The sequence below is a fragment of the Malus domestica genome, chromosome 12 (genome assembly GCF_042453785.1).
Source record: "Malus domestica chromosome 12, GDT2T_hap1".
Classification (NCBI taxonomy): Eukaryota; Viridiplantae; Streptophyta; class Magnoliopsida; order Rosales; family Rosaceae; genus Malus; species Malus domestica.
Window position 1 is genome coordinate 23,508,626 of NC_091672.1, and position 25,217 is coordinate 23,533,842.

The 25,217-nt window shown below is 38.1% G+C and overlaps 2 protein-coding genes and 1 pseudogene across 2 annotated transcripts; 1 reads left to right on the forward strand and 2 right to left on the reverse strand.

Annotated features, from left to right (window-relative positions):
• Positions 1–9,717: 9,717 nt before the first annotated feature.
• LOC103450623 (uncharacterized) lies at positions 9,718–16,641 on the reverse strand (annotated as a pseudogene).
• A 2,419-nt stretch (positions 16,642–19,060) lies between these two features.
• On the forward strand, positions 19,061–19,829 carry LOC103450613 (small ribosomal subunit protein bTHXc). The gene is made up of 3 exons (XM_008389979.4): positions 19,061–19,352; positions 19,425–19,489; positions 19,611–19,829. Exons 1-3 carry the CDS (start codon positions 19,193–19,195, stop codon positions 19,737–19,739), a joined length of 354 nt encoding a protein of 117 aa, XP_008388201.1. The 5' UTR covers positions 19,061–19,192; the 3' UTR covers positions 19,740–19,829.
• Positions 19,830–21,213: 1,384 nt separating this feature from the next.
• Positions 21,214–23,007, reverse strand: LOC103450614 (uncharacterized). Its single transcript, XM_070809322.1, has 2 exons — positions 22,078–23,007; positions 21,214–21,966 (listed from the first exon to the last, which is right to left on the reverse strand). Exons 1-2 carry the CDS (start codon positions 22,766–22,768, stop codon positions 21,509–21,511), a joined length of 1,149 nt encoding a protein of 382 aa, XP_070665423.1. The 5' UTR covers positions 22,769–23,007; the 3' UTR covers positions 21,214–21,508.
• Positions 23,008–25,217: the final 2,210 nt, after the last annotated feature.

Consider the following 25,217-nt stretch of genomic DNA (forward strand, 5'->3'; position numbering starts at 1 on the left):
GTTGCTACGCTGCTTTTAGTTATTGAATCATGTGGCTGAGGTTTATTAAGTGTGTGATTCTGATCATCAATAATATTTGTCTTTAATGGATATCATTCAGAACGCAGCATATGCATGCCGATATCGTTGAAATCACTAGAACAATAGAAGTACGTAGTCTTACCTCATGTAAAGTTTCTGAAACGTTGATTTCACATTTCATTTGTCAAGATCAATTAACGTGTTTGTAGTTTCATTAATTCTAAAATAGAGGATGATAGTGGTTTTGAGAGTTGAAGAAGATAAATAAACTTGGGATATAAATGTGAAAAATAATTTGGGGTGTTTTTAGAATTTTTTTACTTTTTTTAAAACCTTATCAGGTTAGAATTATCATTACATATTAGGTATGTAAGTCATTTAATATTAAATTTTAATAAGGGGTGTATTCAACATATTGTGGGGTGCTAATAAAAAAAACTTTTTTTTTTGAAATGGACCCATTTCTTTGATTAGTTGTCTAGAATCGTTGACAATGATTAATGTATTTGATTAATCACTAAAAGTTGATAGCGTTGTATATGATTAATTACTAGTAGTTGTTAGTGTTTGGGTAATTAATTAACATTGGGCTGAAAAATATTAAAAGCCCAAGCATGCAAGAGTCCATGTCTTCAAGCAGATCTAGTTTCAAAAGCGCACAAATCTCATCAGCCTCCCCAGAAACAAGCCTAGTGGATTTCTCACAACTACCTACGCGAGCAGTTTCCTCCTTCTCAATAAGCGAATCAGTCTCAATAGCAAGGGGAGTGGGCTTTGGCACCACTTTAGCAGCAGAGTCCACCTTATAGCTCTTCACAGTTGCAAGCCTCTCCAAAGGTGAACCATACTTAGATCTCAACGAAGTACTGGTTTCAGCATTGGGGGCACAACAGAACCCCTATGCTGAGCAATCCTATCGGCAATCAAACTAGCCATCTTTGGCACAGTAGGTGTCACTAGCTCAGATTTTGCAGCCCTATATTTCTCCCCCTTGGAAGAAATCAAGTCAATCACAAGCCTGGGGGCAACCGGTAAACCCTCGCATGCAGCGGAAGAAGTCTTTGGTTTTTTCTCAACCAATGTCTCTTGAGCAGGCAGAAAATATCTCTTTTTTTCTCACCTTTATTTGCAGCAGGCTCCACAATAGCGATCGAACGAGCTAATGCCTCTGCCTTGATCAGCTTTATTTCCTCTCTCAGGAACAGCCTACCTTTCTCTTAGTGAAGAAGACTAAGTAGCTAACGCTATTCATGGTACTCAGCAGGGATACCTAAAGCAACATGCACTTTCTTCATGTCTAGAGAGGTCTTAGGAGTTAAGCCAAATCTTAAATCTACATAAGCAAATGAGAACAATCAACAAATTAGAGAGTAGCTTAGCAAAAGCTCAAAGCAGCCGATTGACTAAGCAATCTACTTGCAGGTAATGAAAGTTGTCAGAACACGCAACTCATGGGAAGAATCAGACTGCCACTCTCTACTTATCTCCAAAGTCTCCTTAGTCCAGTCATGATCTTCCTTGCTCGAATGATCAAAGAGCCTATGGCTGGATCGCAGCTGCCCAAGTTCATCGATGTGGCCTATGTCAAAGAAGTACCAGAATTCTTTGACAGTTAGATCCAAGTCAAAGAATTGGCTTAGATTGATGAACCCCACCATCACACGGACCGTATTTGGAGAACATTGAATGGGGGTACACTTAATGGAGCAAAGCATTTGTTGGAAGAAACGCAACATTGGAAAGGTAAATCCCAACACAAAGTAGTAGGGGTGAAACTTGATGACTCTTCGTGCCCTACTACATGGCTCATGGCTGTTACTTTCCTTAACATGTTTCACACACACCCCCGACAAAATGGTGTGCCTATATGCCTCAAGAGAGTCACTAAATGAGTCATCGGAGCTAATTTTGAAATGAGAAGCCTCAAAGTAGCCTACCTTACTCAAAGACCCACCTTGACGATATAATGTTGGCACGCCATCATCACTCTTGTGGCTCGAGGAAGACATGCTCGAAGAAATTATACAAAGACGTGAGGAAAATTCGTTAGACGGCTACACAACAACAGCAACAACAACTAAAAAAAAAGTCAGGGCTTCAAGCCCCACGGCCTAAGGATCAAGCTCAGCAGCCCACAAGACCTTTTTCTCTCTCTCTCTCTCTCTCTCTCTTAAGTACACAGGCCCGAGCCCAGCAAACAAAAAAAAAAACTCACGGCTCAAGCCACAAAAGCCCAATAACCTCTCCAGGACCCGCTGCCTGGCCTGATTCCTTCTTTTCCCGCAGGCCTCATGACCCAAAATGAATGGAATGAGGCTGGTGCCCTACTCATCCTCTCTCTTTCTCTCACTCTCTTACATGGGCCGAAGCCCAAGTCTACCTCACCAGCCTAGCCTGCGCCAGGCCTAGCCCAACGCCTATCAGCTCGGTTCGAGCCGAGCCACACCTGGCCCAGTCAGCCATCATCACACCAAGCCAACAGCAGTCACCCACCCATGGCAGCCTTGTCGTGGCCCTCTCCAACCGATTTTTTCCATATCCTTGACCTCCATTGAGCCAAATTTCAAGCCTCGAGGCTCCTAAAAATTAAGAAGACAAGGAAAATTAATTTTTCTTTCCTTGGTGCAACGTGAAGACGAAAAAAGCAATGAAAGACGATCATTTGCACGAGCAAGTGTAAAAGACTGCTAGGGGAGGGGGAATAAATATCCTCTAGCTTTCTCTCTCTTGTAGGGTAGAATAAATTTCTCTTTGAAGTTGATTTAATAATCTACTTAAAATAGACTTAAATAGAATTTAGAAGTAATTTATTTCTCTTTCCTAGAAGGATCTAATTTCCTATTAATGAGGTAATCTACATCAAAATAGGAAACAATATCACGTTTCCTAAAGTAATGGAATATCTCTACATATGTTGCCCTTTCCTCCCAACAGGTGTGGGGGCATTTGTGGAGCAAAAAACAATCAAGAAAATTATGGAGGCAATATATGGACTTTTGGGTTTAAAAGACAAAATTACTCTTGAGGCACACCAGGATTCCCACGCGCAAGCAACATATAATAACGACTCAATCAAGGTCAAAGGTGATCCCAAAATGGTATTTATTTAAAAACTCTTTCATCACTCCTCATCCAATCCTCCCCCACAAGGTAACTCCCAATTATTCCTTTCAAATTGGGGTTAATTACCAAATTGAATGCAAGCTATTATTTGACATAATATCTTGCAATTATATTGAAAAACCACCATAAGTGGTCGGTCCCTATTTCTCCAAATAAGGCCAACCACACCCCTATATATAGCCCCACATTTCTCCAAAAATTCAAGTTCATTCTCTCCCAAAAATTCCCCAAACACTTTTTCTCTCAAATTCTAACTTTGACATCGGAGATTCCTCAGCCAAAGCACCCCTATTCATCGTGGGCACGTTAGGCTTTTGGCCTTAATCTTAGGTGTTATTGTTTTTCATGTGCATTTTCTTCAAAGAAGAATAAGGCGGAAATTTGCATCCACAACTGACTTTTGGATACCTTCTTTGAAATGAAGTTTCATACTTCAACAAATTTCTTTATGTGTCAAGTCGTTTCACCAATTATTTTAACCGTTCAAGTTTGAGTTTGAATTGTATTAATTGTTAACTTAACATGTGGACGCAACACAAACCATTAAGGGTAAATCACCAAAATGGTCCCTGAGATTTACATAACTCATCACTTTGGTCCCTGGGATTCCAAATCGATAAAAGTGGTCCTTGAGATTGTCCACGATCCATCATTTTGGTCCTTCCGTTAAAAACTCCGTTAAGTGTCCCGGAGCTCTTGGCCAGAAGTTTGGGCAATTTTCAAAGCTTCGTAACTCAATCGTTTCTTAACCAAATTCAACCCATAATATATCAAAATGAAGATAGGAAAGTGTAGAATAAGATTATACCATTTCAAAGCCCAATGGTTGCTGGAGATGGCCTGAAAATAGCCTCAAAGTTGACTGGTCAGAGTGAAAACTTAAAAACTCGCCGGAAACTGGGTAAACTTTAAATGTTCATAACTTCTTCAATACTCAATGAAATCAAGTGATTCAAAAACAAAATCATAATTCTCGACGAAATGAAGAGAATGGTACCTTTTTCGATGGCTAACCCACCGTGGTTTGGCTAGAAAACGGGTCGAAATGGCTAACTTGAGACCAAGACAACCACTTTCAAGCCATTTTCCGGCCAAACCATGGTGATTTAGCCATAAAAAAGGTACCATTCTCTTTGTCTCGTCGAGAAGTATGATTTTCATTTTTGAATCACTTGATTTCGTTGAGTATTGAAGAAGTTATGAACGTTTAAAGTTTACCCAATTTCCAGCGAGTTTTCAAGTTTTCACTTGGACCAGTCAACTTTGAAGCTATTTTCTGGCCATCTCCGGCAACCATTGGGCTTCAAAATAGATATAATCTTATTCTACGCTTTTCTATCTTCATTTTGATATATTATGGGTCGAATTTGGTTAAGAAACGATTGAGTTACAAAGCTTTGAAAATTGCCCAAACTTCCAGCCAAGAGCTCCGGGACACTTAACGGAGTTTTTAACGGAATGACCAAAATAATGGATGGTGGACAATCTCAGGGACCACTTTTATCGTTTTGGAATCTCAAGAACCAAAATGATTAGTTATGCAAATCTCAGAGACCATTTTAACGATTTACCCGACCATTAAAATAAGAAACAAACACAAATACAAAAAAATATGAGCCGTTTCTCAAGGGGCTTATTGAGTTATATGGTCCATGTGATATCATCATTTTTCCACACATCATTTTTTTAAGGACCGACACCTAGTGCTGCAGGGAAACATAAAAGGGATTGGCGACCACACATCATCTTTTAATCGACTTATATGGGCCTATGGCATAAAGCTACGTCTTTCCTATTTTGTGTGTAAATTGCCTTATAAGGACCAACACATGGTGCTTTTGGGAAACATAAAAAGTTTGAAGGAGAGCAAACAACGTAACATTATTTATGAGTGGATCAGAAAATTCACGATTGGAGGGAGATTCTGCCACACATGATGATAGCCTCAACATTATCGTCTTTGTCGGGCATGGGGCGCCTCCGAAGAGTGAGGACAAAAATGATGGGTTGAAACTGATACATGTGGGCCTATGGCGTAAAGCTATGTCTTTCATTTTTTTTCGTGTGTAACGTTGTCCTCATGAAAAAAAAAATCCATTATGATTAGAATACTGATGATATATCATGTATTTTTATATAAGTGGTTAAAATTTTTATTTTTTAAGTTATTAACTTTTTAGCATACATATCCAACCATTTATATAGTAACATGTGGTATACCATCCTATGTTCCGATCATACTAAAAAAACTCTCCTCTTCCTACTCCATTACGTCAATCATACTTCTCTGGCATTGTTTACAAATGGCTCTCAGTGTGGCCAAATATTACAAGTGGCTTAGAGAATTCACTATTGGAGATGACGGAGGGTAAGGAGATTTTGCCATGCATGACAATATCCTCAACGTTATCATCTTTGTCAACCATGGGAAGAAATTATTAGATGGTACAGTAGCACCACTTGACAATGACCGGACGAGAAATTATTAGATGGTACAGTACTATCAAGTGGCAATGATAGTTGGTAGTACCCACCAATAGGTGCATGAAATGGAGAGCTAAGGGGACCCAAAAAAAAAACAATATTCTCAATGATGAGTATGAATTCCTACTCAAAATTTCTCAAAATTGTTCATTATCAATTTATAGAATTTTATGTTTATAATTAGAACCGTTCATATTATAAATCACCCTATAAAGATCACATTTGCAAAAAAAAATCAATTAAAAATAGGGGTGTGATATCCACACACCCCCATTTTACTTCTCACACACCCCTTGATAATTTTTGTATGTTGATTCATTCGATCCGACGGCTGAAAATTAAAAAGGTGTGTGAGAAGTAAAATAGGGTCTGTGAATATTACACCCCTTAAAATTAAGGTCGTTTAGTCATCAAACTGTTTAAAAACAAATGAAAGATATTGGTAAAAGCATTACAAACCGTCACTATATTTGCGACAATAAATTGACAAAACGACCTTTTTTTTTTTTAAGAGATAATCTTTACAGTGTGATTCATAGTATGAACGATTCTAATCATAAGTACAAAATTCTATGATTAAAATACTAAGAGTTTTGAGTAAGAGTTCCTACTCATATTTGAGTAGCGAAGTATTGTTCGTTCTAAAATCCTTTCCACTTTTACGCTTGAGTTTATTGTTCTAACCGTACTTTTTTTTTTTTTTTTTGGTTTAAGGAGCTTGAGACATCAAAGTAATCTTTTGGCATTCTATTGTAGAGATATATTTTTCCTCCGAGTTTTGCTTCAACATCCAACAGTATGTTTCCACCGACAAATTCTTACAAATTTGAGCCAAGCTACTGGAAGTCTACAAGGTAAAAACATAAACCTGCAAGATTTGCGAGACTAGTGGAGAAGAAAAGAGAAGGCAAAGAAGGAAAGAGAGAGAGAAGAAAAGAGAGACAAAAAGTGAGACTGGTTTGGTGGCCAGACTGCATAAAGAAAAGGAAGAGGAAGAGACATACGTCACTTGGGTTTAGTTAGGTTATGGGCCTTTGGACCTTCGATTTAGTTAAATTTGGTCGGCCTTGCGAGAGATTAGTATTAGATGGGCTATGTTTATTGAATATTTAAAAACATAAAAATTAAATTATCACCTTATTTTTTTAATGTAGATAATATCGTTTGTTTAAAAGAAAAATATAAAAATTAATATTAACCGGTTCAGTTCAATCATGCTAGTTTTTTCAATTTGAGAACCTGAATCGAAACCAATCTGAACTGGCTCAATTCAATTCTTGTCAAAAGTTGATTTTTTTGGTCAACAAACACAAATTTTTTTTTTCGATTTTTTTTTTTGTCATGGTCCATTTTGCTTTCTCGGTTCTATGTTTCTCATGCCCACCCCTAAAAACTAAAGGTGTCAAACGGTCTAACACCTAAAGGTGTCATATGGGCCTAAGCCGTTCTTGGGCCGTGCCACTAAACAAGCTGCTCAACAAACTTCAGTTATTTTATATTTTCAGAAAACTTTATTTGAATCTAGTTTAAATCCTAATATTTCAATTATTTAGTTGTATTAGCTCCAAACTGTATGTTTTACTTGAAAAATAATGAATAAATATATTAATATTTTAGAGAATTGTTATTAGCACTCCAAAAATCTCATTTGGCACTCCAAAGTTTCTATAATTAGAAAGAAAAATACACTTGTGAGGAGTGTAGAATTAGATTTTTGGAGTGCTAATATCAATTCTCATATTTAATTATGTATTAGTTTAAATGGGATAGTCATCATAGTGGCCCCACGTCATGGGTCGTGCTTGGCCATGATGAATTGCAGCCGGGCCGGCCTATTGGACCTAAACCTTAGGACCGACTTGGTCACTCATTGCTAATTGTGACATGCAGTGCCTTATTTAAATGAGCTTGAGTCGTGCCTATTTTAATAAGGCACGGCCATTGACATCCGTTCTTTGTTGTGGTTTCCCTTTCCGTTCTTACTATCTAACAGACATACTATTTCATTCACCGTCCGTAATTTTCCGTTTTACAATGGGAAAGGGGGGTTCCAGTTGTGTGTGGCGGATTTCTATTGGGATCCTATGAGTTTAATTAGTCATTTATGATTTATGAGTGTTAAAGTTTCCTCCTGTATAATGAGTCTGTGTTCTCCTCCTGGTTTCTCAACTTATATGTGATTGTATGGTAGACAAAAATGGATCTTATAAAGAAGTCGTTGATGTCCTCAAAAAATGGATGCTTTGGTGGTAATTACTTATGTTCTAACTTCTAATCATATTGGTCCTTTAACTAGCAACTGCTAATAGTTATGCTAAAATATGACTTCGAAGCCACTTAGTACTACAGTCTAGTGATATTCTTATTCATTAATAAGTAAGAGGTCTTAGGTTCGATTATCGCTAAATGCGAATTTTAACCACATTATTGCTATCCCATTATAAGGTTAAGCTCACGCCTCCTCTTTAGTGTAGATAATATTGTTTGTTAAAAAATGACTTGGAAATAGAAATAGGGTGGTGTTAACCGCACACCTCATTTTATCTTTTACACTCTCTCAATTAGATTATGTCTACAACTACATATATAACGCAGTTATTGTTTTACATTTGAAACTAGAGAAATAGAGCACCATGATCCAAAAGACCAGAATTACAAATGTTTTGACAAGTAGATAACAGCTTTCCTGCCCTTGGCACTTGTTCAACCTAAAACACCAATTCAATTTTAGTTCGAATAAAAAATGTTGTGAAAATTACAAGAAAATTAACTCGCTTTTTGCTTTGTTCTTCTGTACAAAGGGATCCTGCCTAATTCACTAATTCGGGGTATAATAAAATTATATTCTTCTAAAAAGCTTGTAGACAATTAGGCTGAAATGCGAGTATATCGCTCTCCTTAAGGAGATTAAAGTTCACTGCGGTTTAACAAAGTCCACGAACAAATGCAGCAGTATATCCCATGACTTGTTCCCTCCATAATACAATAGCCTAACAAAATTGTTTTGTGACTCAAACCTATCTGCACAAAAGGAAGAGTCCAAAGCTCAACCACATGAACACTCTTCTTTGGTCAGTAAGTAAAAACAGAAAAGATTGAGGAATGGAGAGAATAATTGTTGTATAAGAAATTAGGTAGTGGGATAAAACTAAAAGAAAACGAAGGATGATGGAGAAAATGCTACTAATTATAGATTTATTATCACCCTTAGTGGATAAGGTAATATACACAAATTAACAAGACAAAAGTTATAAGAGTTACATAAGATGAATTGCTAAAAGACTCCATCTTAGTTTTCCCACTAACAACAAATAATAACAACCGTCTTAACTTCTCACTTACAACAAATAATGGCAATTATAATTTATTTATTAAATATTAAAAATACACCAACAAAAAGCTTCTCTTTTTTTTTTTCATTTTTGCAGTGGCTTTGCCCCTAGATGAGTTGATATGCTCAAAGTAGCTTCCCCTTCTCCATATTATAGAAAATAAATCTTCTTTAAGAAGTATAAATGTCCTGGCAAATGACACAATGCTCTTACATTAATCTGTTAAAGTCCCACATCGGTGGGTGCAAGAAAATCAAAGGGGTTTAAATAGTATTACTCTACTCTAACTAACACCGAGGCCTTTTGTGGTAAAATTCCACACCTGAGGATTGTGCAGGTGGTTAAGTTAGGAACAATATTGGTGTCGTTAGAGTGGGACGGGCCCGGCGATCCAAAAATTCCAATATGGTATTACAGCCCACGGTTGCGGGCCTATGCAAGCCAATGAGCTTGTCACCAAGAAGGAAACAAGTTTGAACTCTTAACAAAGAGACGACCGCTGAGTTCCATTGAAAACAAGTGGGCCCAACGTGAGCCGACATCTGAGTTTCAATTACCGATGTGGATCTCCACGTGTGAACCACTAAATGAGGTTACACATGAGTGGGAGTGTTAAAGTCCTACATCGGTGGGTGCAAGAAAACCAAAGGGGTTTAAATAGTATTACCCCACTCTAACTAACACCGAGGCCTTTTGTGGTAAAATCTCACATCTGAGGATTGTGCATGTGGTTAAGTTAGGGACAATATCGGTGTCGTTAGAGTGGGGCGGACCCGGCGATCCAAAAATTCCAACATAATCTAGCCATGACACTTCCCTCTTGGATGGCGATTTCTCTACTTCGCTTGTTCCACAGGTGCACTGCATAAGTCTCCATTTCATTTAGCTCATTAAGTGTGATTTCCACCGCTCTTGACTCCGATTCCAGTCCACGGGATAAAATGCCTTGGGAGGCAAGATTGTAAGGTTGTAACCTGGTGTGCTTCCAACTCTCTCAATTACCCTCGAAACCAAGTAAGTGTTGAATGGTGGCCAAGTGGCCATTACCTTTTGGCTATTAAACAAATCAAAAGAAAAAAAGGACAACATGATTATGTTTCTTCCTTGTTTTGGGGAGAAAAAAAAGGGCACTTTGTCTAAAGTTTTTTTTCTTTGGTCCATGTGAGAAGTCACGGGACTCCTAGGGTTTTTAACTAGCAGCAACAGCTGCCTTTTGTTGTGGGATAAAGGCAGTCGCATAAGAGAAGAAAATAGGAGGAAGCAGCAGAAAGAAGAAGAGAGGTACGCAGCTCCCATATAAGAAAGAAAGGTGATTTTCTTTCTTGGTTAGTTCTCACTCAATCAAAGTTGTATTTGTGTATTAGCTTTGAGCTTCGTATAGAGAAGAAATTATTCATTATATTTCTCTCTATTTGTTTCTTTGGAGTGTGAGAGCTATTGGTTGTATTGGGGTTTTGGGTTGTGAGCTTGCCAACACTTTGTAAACTTCCATTTGGTTGATAGTAGATTATTGGGTGAGCTCATACTGCTCCGAGGATGTACTCCAGTTACACTGACTGTTGAGGAACCTCGTTAAAATCTTGGTGTCTTTTATATTTTGTTCTTGCATTTTCATTAGATAAATTTCCTGTGGGTTAGCTTGAGTTGGTTCCAACAGGTTTGGTGCTATCCTAGCACAACAATTGGTATCAGAGCACTGGTTGCTCTTGGGTACTGTCTAGTTGCCAAAGATGTCAGACGGGCAAGATGAGAATCCTTTTGGAAGCAGCTCCGGGTTTGCAAGAACTACGGTGCAAAATGCAAAGTTCGAAGTGAAAAAGTTTGATGGCACAAACAACTTCAGGATGTGGCAATGTGAGGTCAACGATGTGTTGGCTCAACAAGATCTACTTGCCGCTTTGGGAGAGAAGTCGGAAGCTATGTCGAAGCCGGAATGGGAGAAATTAAATTTGTGGACTTGCTCTTCAATTCGGTTGTGCCTTGCAAAAACTCAGAAGTATTTTGTGATGTGGGAGACGGTAGCAAGTGTGTTGTGGCAAAAATTGGAAGACAAGTATATGACGAAGAGTGCAGAGAATCGACTACACTTGAAGAAAAAGCTCTACCGCTTTCAATACAAAGAAGGTACAAAAATGATTAGACACCTTGATGCTTTTAATAAGTTGATTGCCGACTTATTAAATTTAGATGAGGATATTAAGGATGAAGATAAGGCCTTAATATTGTTGAATTCATTGCCGGACTCTTATGAGCATTTTGTTACCATTATTATGCATGGTAAATAAACTGTGAAATTTGAAGATGTGTCAAATGCCTTGATGAATTATGAAATGAGGCATAGAGATAAAAATCATGATAGTACCTCTGAAGCTTTATTTGTTAGAGGTAGATCATCGGAGAGGAAGTCATCTTCTAGTAGGAAAAAATCACACTCTCGACCTAGAGGAAACTCTAAAGGTAGAAAAACCTTGGAAATGGATGAATGTGCCTTTTGTCATTATAAGGGCCATTGGAAGAAAGATTGTCCTAAGTTGAAGACCAAAGGAAAAGAAAGTTCTGAAGCCAATGTTGCTGAGGTTGAAACATATGTTTTTGATTTTGCTTTAACCACTTCCTCATCATTTGAGTGTGCTACTAAATGGGTGTTGGATACGGGTTGTACTCATCATATGACTCCTCACAAGGATTGGTTTTCAAGCTTGAAAGAGTTTGATGGTGGTGTTGTGTTCATGGGAGATGACAATCCTTGCATAACAAAAGGGATTGGTACAATTCGTTTGAAGTTGCATGATGGCATGGTTAAAGAGTTGACAAGTGTTCGGTATGTACCGAATTTGAAGAAAAATCTTATTTCTTTAGGTACTTTGGAATCCAAGGGCTTCAGGTTTCATTCAGATGGACAGACATTGAAAGTTACTTATGGTGCACTTGTTATGATGAAAGCTCCTCGATATGGCCATTTGTATTTATTGCAGGGAAGCACTGTGACAGGTGAAGTATCTGTAGTCTCTGAAAATATGGGCACATTTGATTCAGATACTACTAAACTGTGGCATATGACTGTGGCATATGAGATTAGGCCATGCCGGTGAGAAAGCTCTACAAGGGCTTGTGAAAAAGGGTCTTCTAAAAGGTGCCACGACTTGTAAGCTTGATTTCTGCGAGTATTGTGTCTTGGGGAAGCAAACTAGAGTGAAGTTTGGTACTGATGTACATCAGACGAAGGGCATTCTTGATTATGTGCATTCGGATGTTTGGGGTCCTACAAAGACTCCCTCTTTGAGTGGTAGACATTGCTTCGTGACCTTTGTTGATGATTATTCAAGAAGGTCTTGGGTTTACACTATGAAGCACAAGAGTGAGGTGTTAAACATTTTCTTGGGTTGGAAGAAAATGGTTGAGAACCAGACTGGGAGAAAGATTAAGATTTTGAGATCGGATAATGGTGGTGAATACACATCCGATCCTTTCTTTAAAGTTTGCAAAGAGGAAGGAATTGTGAGACATTTCAATGTTCGGGGAACTCCATAACAAAATGGAGTTGCAGAAAGATTGAATCGAACCTTGCTTGAGAAGGTTAGATGTATGTTGTCTCAGTCGGGTTTAAGCAAGTCATTTTGGGCAGAGGCAGTTAATTATGCATGTCACATCATCAACCGGTTACCCTCAACTGCTGTTCAGGGTAAGACACCAATGGAGGTATGGACTGGAAAACCTTCTTCTGATTATGACTATATCCGTATTTTTGGTTCACCTGCTTATTTTCATGTGACTGAAAATAAACTTGATCCTAGAGCCAAAAAGGCTATCTTTCTTGGTTTTAGTAGTGGTGTCAAAGGTTATAGGTTATGGTGCCCAGAGATGAAAAAACTTGTAATCAGCAAAGATGTGACATTTGATGAAGAAAGTATGTACAAAGTCTCTGAGAATAATGTGAAAGATGTCCAACAGGTGGAGCTTGAGAAAGTTGCCTCTGGTACTTCAAATCATATTTCCGCTGATGTCGAAGCTACTACAAGTGAAAAAGTTGGAGACCATGAGGATGTTGAAGAAGTTGAACTTGAAGATTCTATTCAAGTTGAAGAGCAAGTTTCACCTCAAGAGTCTATTGCAAAGAACAGAAGAAGGAGACAAATTACCAAGCCAGCTCGGTATAGTGACTATGTTGCTTTTGCTCTTCCTATTATCATTGATGATATTCCATCCAATTTCGAGGAAGCCATTGAGAGTGAGGAGAAGAAGAGGTGGTGCAATGCCATGGGTGATGAGATGAATTCTCTCTTGAAGAACAAGACTTGGGAGCTAGCTAAATTGCCTAAAGGCAAGAAAGCTATCGGTTGCAAATGGGTGTATGCCAAGAAGGAAGATGCTGATGAGAAAAGCAATATGAGATTTAAAGCAAGATTAGTTGCTAAAGGGTATGCACAAAAGGAGGGCATTAACTACAATGAAATCTTTTCTCCGGTTGTGAAACACTCCTCAATTCGTATTATGTTAGCTCTTGTTGCACAATATGATCTTGAGCTTGTGCAACTTGATGTGAAGATGGCTTTCCTACATGGTGATTTGAATGAAGAGATTTATATGTGTCAACCGGATGGGTATATAGTGAAAGGGAAGGAGAATTTGTTTTGCAAATTGAAGAAATCACTTTATGGCTTGAAGCAATCTCCAAGGCAATGGTATTTGAGGTTTGATAAATTTATGAGAGGCCAAAATGATTCTAGAAGTCAATATGATCATTGTGTGTACTTCAAGAAGTTGCAAGATGGGTCTTTCATTTATTTGTTGATATATGTTGATGATATGTTGATTGCCTCAAAGAATGTTGAAGAGATTGAAAAATTGAAGAAGCAAATGAAGAATGAGTTTGAGATGAAGGATCTTGGTGAAGCGAAGAAGATCCTTGGCATGGAGATCACTAGAGATAGAGAGAAGGGTTTGGTCAGTTTGAATCAAAGACAATACCTTGAGAAGTTGATTCAGAAGTTTGGAGTTCATGATTCAACCAAACCGGTTAGTACCCCTTTGGCTCCTCATTTTAAATTGAGTTCTCTACAATGTCCTAAAAATGATAAAGAGAAGCTGCAAATGAAAAATATACCATATGCAAATTTGGTTGGCAGTTTGATGTATGCAATGGTATGCTCTAGACTGGATATTGCTCATGCAGTTGGCATGATGAGTCGATATATGCATAATCCAGGTAAAGAGTATTGGCAAGCAGCTAAGTGGATATTGAGGTATCTCCACGGTACTCGAGATGTTGGTTTATGCTTTGAGAGAGATGACTCTGGTATTGGTCATTTTGCAGTTGGTTATGTTGATTCAGATTATGCAGGTGATATGGATGGAAGGAAGTCTACTACAGGCTATGTATTTACTATGGCTAAAGGGCCAGTTTGTTGGAGTTCCATTTTGCAGTTGTCTGTTGCCTTATCTACTACAGAGGCTGAATATATGGCAGTTGTTGAAGCTATAAAGGAGGTCATTTGGATACATGGGCTGATTAGAGATTTGGGGGTTGATCAGAAGCAGGTGGAGGTACATTGTGATAGTCAGGGTGCCATTTATTTGGCTAAGTATCAGGTTCATCATGCGATGACCAAGCACATACATGTGCGTTATCACTTTGTTCGTGAAATTGTTGGTGAAGGGGAAATCATTCTCCAGAAGATTCCAACTAAAGACAACCCCGCTGATATGTTGACTAAGGTTGTTGGTGTAGCCAAGTTTGTTCATTGCTTGAACTTGGCTCACATTTTGCCTATATAAAGAAGGCGTTGAGCAGTAGGAGTTTTGGAGCATTTGGCTCGGCATGAGTTGTTCTCTTGCTAGTGTTTGGGAGTGATGTTGTGTGTTAATTGTGTTGGTTGGCTTATCATGGCGTTTTTCGGAACTTGGCCAAGGTGGAGATTGTTGAATGGTGGCCATTACCTTTTGGCTATTAAACAAATCAAAAGAAAAAAAAAGGACAACATGATTATATTTCTTCCTTGTTTTGGGGAGAAAAAAAAGGGCACTTTGTCTAAAGTTTTTTTTCTTTGGTCCATGTGAGAAGTCACGGGACTCCTAGGGTTTTTAACTAGCAGTAACAGCTGCCTTTTGTTGTGGGATAAAGGCAGTCGCATAGGAGAAGAAAATAGGAGGGAGCAGCAGAAAGAAGAAGAGAGGTACGCAGCTCCCATATAAGAAAGAAAGGTGATTTTCTTTCTTGGTTAGTTCTCACTCAATCAAAGTTGTATTTGTGTATTGGCTTTGAGCTTCGTATAGAGAATAAACTATTCATCTATTCATTATATTTCTCTCTATTTGTTTCTTTGGAGTGTGAGAGCTATTGGTTGTATTGGGGTTTTGGGTTGTGAGCTTGCCAACACTTTGTAAACTTCCATTTGGTTGATAGTGGATTATTGGGTGAGCTTCTACTGCTCCGAGGACGTACTCGAGTTACACTGACTGTTGAGGAACCTCGTTAAAATCTTGGTGTCTTTTATATTTTGTTCTTGCATTTTCATTAGATAAATTTCATGTGGGTTAGCTTGAGTTGGTTCCAACAGATTTGGTGCTATTCTAGCACAACAGTAAGGTCCATTGTGACCCCATTTGTTCCCATTAAAAGTTGTAGCAAATTCTTCTAAAAAGTCTACCAGAATCGGATGGTTTATATCGAAGATCATCACTGCACCATTTAGTCTGGTCCATTGTTTGGAGTCCTTGCCTACACTTTGTGCTCCAACTGCATTCCTCAGACTCGAAAAATCCTTCAATATTACTAAGTCAATGTCCAAATATATGCCTCCATACTTGTACAGCATTGCGAGCCTAATAAGATTTGCTAGGTTTTGAGATAATGGGATGTGACCTGGGTCCTTCCTCCCGCTCTTCAATTCCTCAAGCCAAGATTCAGCCGGCGTGTTCTTGACCAAAAAGGGCAAGTCAGGCGTGATTGCTAGTATTTTGAAGCCTTTGTCCAGCAATGGTTTCAGGATTCTGTACCCTCTTTCCGAATCCATGGATTTCGATACGATCATCAAGCAGCCTTGAGGGTTGGATTTGAAGAGGGTGTCCATAGCCAAGAAGTCTCGTTTCCCAAATGACTTTGCCGGTGAGAGCCATATCAAGTAGAACTGAGAGCTGCATCCATTGTTAAGGAATTCGAGCACTCGACCGTGGAATTGCTTTGTCAAGTTTTCAGAGTTGAGTATATCAAGCTCCGGTAGTTTTCGCCCGAACCCCTAGCCTTTCTTCTTTTGTGGCCTTTTCTGGAGGAATCAAAGGATCATGAATTTCATCTGCAATGTCATCAATATTTGCTTGCATACTTGGAAGCGGTGACACTGATTCAAGTTGCTCTTCAGGAATTTGAGTCTGGTGATTATGTTCAAGAATTTGATGAGTTCTTAGGTCATCTGTTTGCATGGAAAAGAGAAAATGCTGTCTGCATAGATGATGAAGAATATGATGGCAAATGAGACGAAGGAAAAAAAGGGAGATTTGGCACTGCATCTAAGTTGCCGTAATCAAACACCTTTTGAGAGATTCTTTTCAGTTTCCTAAGAGTAGAATGGCGTGAGGAATTTTTTGGAGAAAGCATTGTTCTTGGTGTGTTGCATTGTACGGTATGCCAAATACATGTATATATAGTACCTGAGACGTTTAAAACTTTGCAGATGCTGTCCATCTGTGGAAAATTAGTTGCATGTTAGAATTAATGTGCAAATATTTACAGTTGTTCTCAATTTAGAAAAAAATGTTGTATTAATGTTGGATTTAAATAATTGTAGGGTTTATTATTGGATTCATTTCTTTCAATGTTCAATCAAGGAGTAATTTATGAAAAAATGTCACATTACAGCTACTTATTAGTGATTATACCGATTACATCATGAGATTATCAAACAATAATGATTAAAGAGGAACACGGTCATCATTTTAAATAGGGATTCATCTCCATAAATATTTGCAAATCACATATTAATATATGAAATAACTTATTAAAAACAAAAAACAAAATATATTTGCATACGTGTCAAGTTTTATTAGTTGGAAGTATGGATGCAAGTGGGATTAGAAATTCCGATTCAAATTAATTTTGAGCCAAATTTTCCAATTGTGGATGCGTGAATGTAATCCAACATTCAATATCCGAATTTCCAAAAGAAAAAAAACAAGTAATACTACACTCATCTATTTGTACCACAATTTTATACATACCACCTTATGTGGCAGATTAATTAGGTAATAGCCACATCATTCATATAATCTAAATTTTTTTATGCAATTAAAAAATTTTTAAAAAACATAAAAAAATTAAAACAAAACCATAAAAAAAGCAATGCTACTGTCGCTTCCCTCCCTCACTATTCAACAGCCACAACCGTTTCTCAACCAATGATCACAACCTTTTCAATCATAAATTTTCCGATTATTGTTTACCATTGGATTCATTTCTTTCGTTATGAATAAACTCCAAACCCAATTCTTTCATTATGAAATTGCATCTATCATTGGTTTTTTCAATGAATACCTTTTTTCAAATGGTTATGGGGTTGTGGGAAGACGGTGGTTGTCGAAGGTGTAGGAGGAGGGAGGACAACGATAGAAGAAAAACGTGAAACCTGGGTTTTAAGATTTTTTTAATTTATTTTTTCTTTTTGGTTGTTTTAATGCTTTTAATTAAATATTCAAATTAAAACAGGTTTGGAAGTGTTTTTAAAATGACTAAAAATTGAAAAATGTTTTTGGATTCTAAAAGCTTTTCAAGTGCTTTTCAGAATTCACTTGCACTTTTTTTTAGGGTTGCTCCAAAAACATTTTCACTAAAAGTAGTTTCAGTTATTTTAAAATCACTTCCACATGAGTTCTAAATTATGTGGAATCAAATATCCATATCAGCTGACAATTAAGGTGGTATAAAATTTTGATACAAGTAGATGGTAAAAATATAATTTCATCTATCAAAAAAATAAAAATAGTTTGAAAAAAATGATAAAAATAGCATTACTCAAAAAATTGTAGGTAACGTAGACAATGAAGCCATTTCATAAGCAATAGATAATATTTTGAGTAATGCTATTTTTTCCTTCTTTTTTTTCGAAACTATTTTTACCACTCAGATTGTCAGAAACATCCAAGTTCTAAATTGCAGTCTCAAGAATTTAGAATTCTTTAGTTCTAAAATCTTTCCGAACAATACAAAACTAAATTAAATGGACGCTGAATTTCCGCAATTTGAAGAAAATTTCATTCAAAATTTTTGAATTGAAACTGGCAAACCTTGATTCCGAACTGTTCCGTCCGAAAATCAAACCAAGTTGAAAGTCCCAAACCATTTTATTTTTCCATTGAAAACGTACTTCATATTAAGATTAATTAAGCCCAAATATATAAACCAAGTTGGATGAATAAGAGGTCTTCTCTACTGCGCATAATAATTGCACATTTAAGTTACACATTTAAGCAAGAGCCAGAATTTGCCATGATATATCTGATCCATGCATAATATCATGAAAAATGGATACAAATTTTTGGTTGCTACTTAGTATCGGCAATAGGTCTGAAAAAGTATCTAAAAATATCAAATTTAGATATTTGTATCCTGTCGAAGTAAGGAACCATGGCATATATGTTTGGAATATATTCCATTTTGAGACAGTTGAAAAAGCACTATTTCGTTGAAAGGTTCTATACATCCGCCCTTTCTCAAGGCATTTCTTTAGACAAAGACCCCATTTTTTTCCTCTTTTCGGATGGTAATTAGATCATATAGTCTAACAGGATATAACAGCTCTTGTTCAGATGTGTAACTTAAATGTGTATTTTTCATGTGCACTGGAGAAAATTCAGCATGTAAATATACCAAAAGAGCTAAAAAATGATCATTCTATTCGCTAGATCAAAACCTATGTTCGAGTCTCACTGCCAACAATTTCTCTCTTGATGGGCTATGTGTAAAAACCAAAAAAATAGCTAAAACCCTTTGTAAGTCCTTAAAAAGACTTGTGATATGCTTTGGTCCTGAAATGAGGTAGTTTTCCTTCTCCCGAAACATTTTTTTACTTCAAAAAAACAAAAAAAAAAGAACCCAAAGGCCCAACTTAATCTTTGGGCTTCTCAAAGCAAAATACAAAACGCACACAAAACATAAGCGATATTCAACCCAACGGTCACTAAAACAGAGCACACACTTTTTCTCGAAAACCTTATCCGATTATTCTCCTCAAGCTTCATCCATGGCGTCACTGATACTCGGAGCTCCACCAGCCCCCCCTCAATCGCTCGCTTTCAGCTCCCGCATTTCGTTCTCTCACTCCGAAACCCTAGCCGTTTCTCTCCCCTCCTCCACTGTTTCGCTATCACTCTCCACAGCTTCTTCTCCACCAGTCCCTTCAGGTATACGTAATTCCCAAAACCTCTCTCTCGCTCTCTGTAACTTTCCCTAATTTTTTCTCTGTGCTTCTGCAGTGTACTGCGGCAGAGGCGATAAGAAAACCGAAAGGGGAAAGCGCTTCAATCACTCTTTTGGCAATGTAAGTCAAATGTTCTGAATTTTCACCGTTTCTCATAAAAAAGCTCATGAATTTCTTTAATTTGAAGACTTTCTGTTTCTATATTTGTAAATTTGCGAAAACATGGGAAATTGAACTGTAGGCGCGGCCGCGGAACAAGAACAAAGGCAGAGGACCACCTAGGGTTCCGGTGCCAGCGGCTCCCCCAAAGAAAGATAAGTTTGAGGACGATACCATTGTCAAGGTTGAAATTGATGAGTCCTTGTCTTAATTAATTAATGGAGCCCAATTTCTCTAATTTCTGTTTTTAATTGTAATTTATGAACCTTGAGTTTATGTTATGAGGATTTTGATCAAATAATTTTCTTTGTCTTGCTTGGAATTTATGAATTAAACCTCCCAGCTCCAATTTCCATGATTTTATATATTTTTTATATTTTCCTTATAGTCTGGGAGGACAATTTGCCAACTTCCCGGATGTGTTTTTGCGTTTCATTTGTTTATTTTAGTCTTTTTAGCCAAAATTATTCTCATACTGATATAACTACTCATTTTGGTCATCCACAATAAAAGTCAATAGAAATGGCTATTGAGCTTGTTCATTATAAATCGTTTTGTTCATTCCCTGAAAATCTGTCGAAATCCTCGTTATCTGAGGAGTTGGTTTGACAAAATATTCTTAAAAAGGTGGTTACTGGTCGTTCACATGACTATTTAACCAGGATATTGACAGATTTTTCAACGAATGATCAATATGATTTACGGTGGACAAATATCACTTCTATCTATTTTCATTGTTAGTACCAAACTGGAGAGTTATGACAATCTCAGAGACCATTTTAGTTAAAAAAACCTTTATTTAATTATCTAAAATTTGGATTACCTATTGTGTTACTGTCTTTCTTTTTGGACACAAAATCTTCTTGGAAAGACATGGAAGGAAAAACAAATGGTTTTCGTACCGCCGGCTTTCGCCATTGTTATTAGTTTATTGCCGGCTTAGTCCCAGCTGTTGGTGTTTTCCTGCCCTCTTCTTCTTCTTCTTCTTCATAAACCTGCATCTTGTCTGTTCCCTTTGTGCCATCCGAGTACCCTAGATCTTTAGGGTTAGGATGAGTTTATCGGAAATAACCAAAGAGAAGGATGATGATGAGAGCGAGTTCTTTGTCGATCCAGAAACGCAGAAGGAGAGGATAAGGCGGATTATAGAGTATCAGAAATCTCTATATCGGTCTTCATCTTCTTCTTCTTCTTTGTCTTCCTCTTCTGCTTCCTGTTCCTCGTTTTCTTCAGCTCGGAGAAGTAGCAGTTTGTTAGGTTTGATGAAAGTAGGAAACACATCTTTGAGGAGATTGTTTGACATGGAGCATACGAGTTTGGCGAACCATTTCGAGGATTTCAGTGGCTCGTCGATAATTAAGCCTATCCTTCTATGGGGGAGTGATACGGACAATGAACACGAAACCCGTGACCCCTGGGAATCCATCAAGCAGTTTAGATCAATAAATCATTCCAGGATTGATGATGTACAGGATGAGTTTGCTTCAGACGGTAACTTGGGTGGAGATTCTGGCTTTCGGGATAGGGAAGTTACAATCGGCACCCGCAGGTTGACTAGGAAAAAGTCATTTAGAAGATTGCCACGATTTGGGTTATGGAGATGCAGAGGATTTAGATTTCGATTGAGATTAAGGCGGCTTAAGATTGTTTTTTGTAGAAGAAAATGTTGAGATTAGTCTGCAGACTTGTAATACAAACCACATTTGTTTATATATAAAAGAAAAGGCTAAGTTCTAGTAACATACTGAGACATGGAATGTGTTCCATAACTTGTTTACAGAATCTAACATTTACAAATAACAACCAAACAATGGGGCTAATCGAAATAAAAGAAGATTGATCGAAATTTGTATGATCGGAAAAAAAAATTAACGAAAAAAAGAAAGGAATTCCAAGAAACAGATACTAATTTCCAGTCTGCGACTTCGTCACTGATTGAAGATGCTTCACCGTTTATTTGCTTAAGATTCTTGAATAACTCTATATGTCGTTGCAAATGATGCAGTGATCGGAGATTAATCTCTGCATAATGCTTCCTTCTTGGACTACTTCTCTGCTGCTTTGCTTGTTCCATAGGTGTACTCCATAAGTCTCCCCGCTAAGCTGAAGCAGCTTTGCTTTTATCCATCGTGAATGAGCCGGGCTTCCCGGCTTTTTAAACAGCCCCCCGATCCTATTCCAGTCGACAGGGTAAAAGGCGAGAGGGGGTAGAATCGTGAAGTTATAACCGGGTCGGTTTTGCACCCTCAGGACCACTCTGGAGACCAGGTAGGGACCATTATGCCCCCATTTATTCCCATCAAAAGTCAGGGCAAATTCCTTCATGAACTTGTGCAGAAGGGGATGATTCGCATCAAAGATCAGAACTGCATTATTTAATCTGGTCCAGTTCTTCGAAACCACATCCGCACTTTGTGCACCAATCGAGTTTCTCAGTCCTGAGAATGATTTCAAGACGATGAAGTCTGTGTCTAAATAAACTCCTCCATACTTGTATAGAACTGCAAGTCTAATCAAATTCGACAGGTTCTGGGCTAATGGAATCTCACCAGGGTCTCTGTTGCCTCTCTTCATCCCAGCAAACCAGGTTTTTGCCGGTGTGTTGTTGAACAGAAATGACAAGTCTGGTGTCACAGCATGAACTTTGAACCCACTATCCTGCAGCGGTTTCAGAATTCTGTAGCCGTGCTTGGAGTCCATACTTCTCGAGATAATCATCAAACATCCGCGTGGGTGGGCTTTGAAGAGACTTTCCATAGTCAAGAACTCTCTGCTCCCAAAAGACCTTGCCGGCGAAATCCATGTCATAAAGAACTGACCCTCACACTCCTTGTTAAAGAATTCCAGAACACGGCCATGGAATTGCTTTGCAGACTTGTCTGACTTGAGAATGTGAAATTCCGGCAGCTTGCTTCGGAACCAAGCAATTCTCTCTTCTTCTGTGACATTGAAAGGAGGAACAAGAGGCCTTGTGTTTTCTCTACCAACTTCAATGGTCTCGTCCTGCATGGAATGCAGGACTAAGCGACTTACATCAGACTTGATCAGTCTGCCTGCAGAATTATGATCATAATTCTGCAGCAACGGAGAAATCGCTTCATTGTCCGACGCCAATGACCGTTCCGAGTTGCTATAGATGATTTTATCGGCATTGACGATGAAGATGATTGCAACAATTGAAAGAGTGCAGAAGACGTGAAAGTTGGCGAGGCTAAGTAGGCAGCTGTCGATTCGAGTCATGGTAATTGTCAGAGGCGTTGCTGCATGGGGAAAGAAGTGAAGTTGAAGAGATATAGCTCAAGAGGAACTTTCATGGCGAATAGATCAATGTACTTGACGACAGACACGCTTATCCAAAAGAAAGGTTGGTTGCAGGCTTTCTATAGTTCAATGTTTGCTCTTTAGGCGTATGGTGTTGAAGCATTCAGTAATCTGAATTTTTGGTAATAGTCAAATGGCTAGCCACCTCTAAAAGTATGCCCTGACACCCAAATTGTATGGGATATGGTAGTACATAATTAGGATCGTAAATGACTAGTTCGTTTAGCGGTACTTTATTTTTACTTTGGTGAAGGATGTCAAGTTTAACTCACACCCAAGGTATTAAATATCGATGATATCGGAAATATCGATGGAAATATCGGGATAATATCAATATCGATAAAAATAATATGGAAACCACGGAAATTGTAAGAAAAACTTGGAAATGTTTATTAAAACTTTGCAGGATGTTTATTTAGTCAATTATCTATTAGTTTATCACAAAAAATTGGAAGGAAATGCATTGCATGATGGATTTAACATTATCAAGTTGATTATATAGCGAGCTGACAAATATTGTGAGTGTAGAAAATTGTACCATTCCTAAAAGCTGTAAAAGTTGAATTATTTAGATGCTTTTCTTTTCTCACACCGTCACACACCACCTACACACACACACGCCACCGACACACACACACGCGCACACACAGGGATCACACACGCCACCACACACGCACAACAACACACGCACACAGAGACGTCAGTCATCTCTGGATCCTTCTCTCTTCTCCCTTTCCCTTCTCCCATAAACACACACACAGATCTCTCGAATTCTCGATCTTTCTCTCTTCTCCCACATGGCCTTCTCCTCCTCCCTCGCCTTCCTCCTCGTCCGCAGCTTCTGCCTCGTCGGCGAACCCAGGAACTCTCCGGCGAGTTCTCTTGATCCTTATCCGCCTTCCTCACCGATCCCACCGACAACAACCCCACCTCTGTCGTTGACTCCAGCGATGACCACCATGACCCCCAATCGCCCCCAAACCCCAACCTCAACCTCCACAACAACCACCCATTCTCCTCCTCCCCCCGGAGCCTGCCCTGCTGGCGTCGCGCTCGCCTCTGTCTCTGTTCCACGTCTGCTTCAACCAAGACCACGCATGCTTCGTCGTGGGGACAGACCACGGGTTCTTGATCTACAATTACGATCCGTTCTGCGAGCTCTTTCGCCACGACTTCGACAAAGGCGGGGGAATCAGCGTCGTTGAGGCGTAGATCTTGGGTCTGAGCCTGGATTGCGGAGAGAGATCTGAGCAGCTGGGACGACGCAGCCTCGGCTGCCTTTTCGACGACGGAGCCACGACGACTTTTTCAATAATATAAAAAATATCGCGATATTATCGATAATATCGCGATATTTTGACAATAATAAGACGGATACGTGGGAAAATATCGGTGTCTCTGAAAAACGATAATATCGGCGATATATCGCCGATATTATCGATATTTTAGTCATTGCTCACACCCAAATTGACACTGCAATACAAATGCATTCCACAAACCACCCCAAGGTTGCATCTATTAAACACTGTGTCAGATGTCAACAAGTGTATTAATTTTGTATGTCTACGTAATTATTGTTTAATACAAATGTGTGACTCATTATGACTTGTTAAAGTACATTTGTATCTCCTAAAATTAATAAAAAAATATCGATGGTCCATCACATTATCGATAAAAAGATGGTGATGGAAACATGTTTTACAATAATCTTTATTTAATCATTTAAAAAAAGCCAATAATCTTTGTTTATTGATTAGGGAATTGCCCTATTGCTTTAATTTTCAATGACTTAGATAGCAAGCTACCTTGGTATTTCTGACCAACCCATACTTTAGCATTGAAAATGTAATTTCATCAAAGCATAAAGGGGGGGCCTTACCGTGAAATTAAATTGTTTAATTTAGAAAAAGGGCTGATCAAAATCATTGGATTATCTAACAACTTGGCCATGTTGTTGGTGTATTTATTTTCCTCATACGTCCATTTTTAGTGGACCTAGAGAGGAGGATACATTGCATAAGGTTTATAAAACAATGGATTTATGTAATTATGTTGTGTCTTATTCCTTATTCTTTGTCCACGTGGTTATATTGGATAATTCATCTTTTCATATTGGGTTGAAATATTATTTATTCTAGTGGACAGAATATTGATTGTTCTGTTACCTACATACATTAGCTTTTCTTACCCACGACAAAATTTGTTGTATACAAATTCTTATACGTATACAATCATAAATATTTTTCTTTGTTATAATAAACCATGACATGTGAGTCAAATTTTCCTCTTGTGTGTTACACTACATCTCTCATAGACATGATACAATCAATCTGTTTTGAGGTCTATAGAAATTCTTACACACAATTAA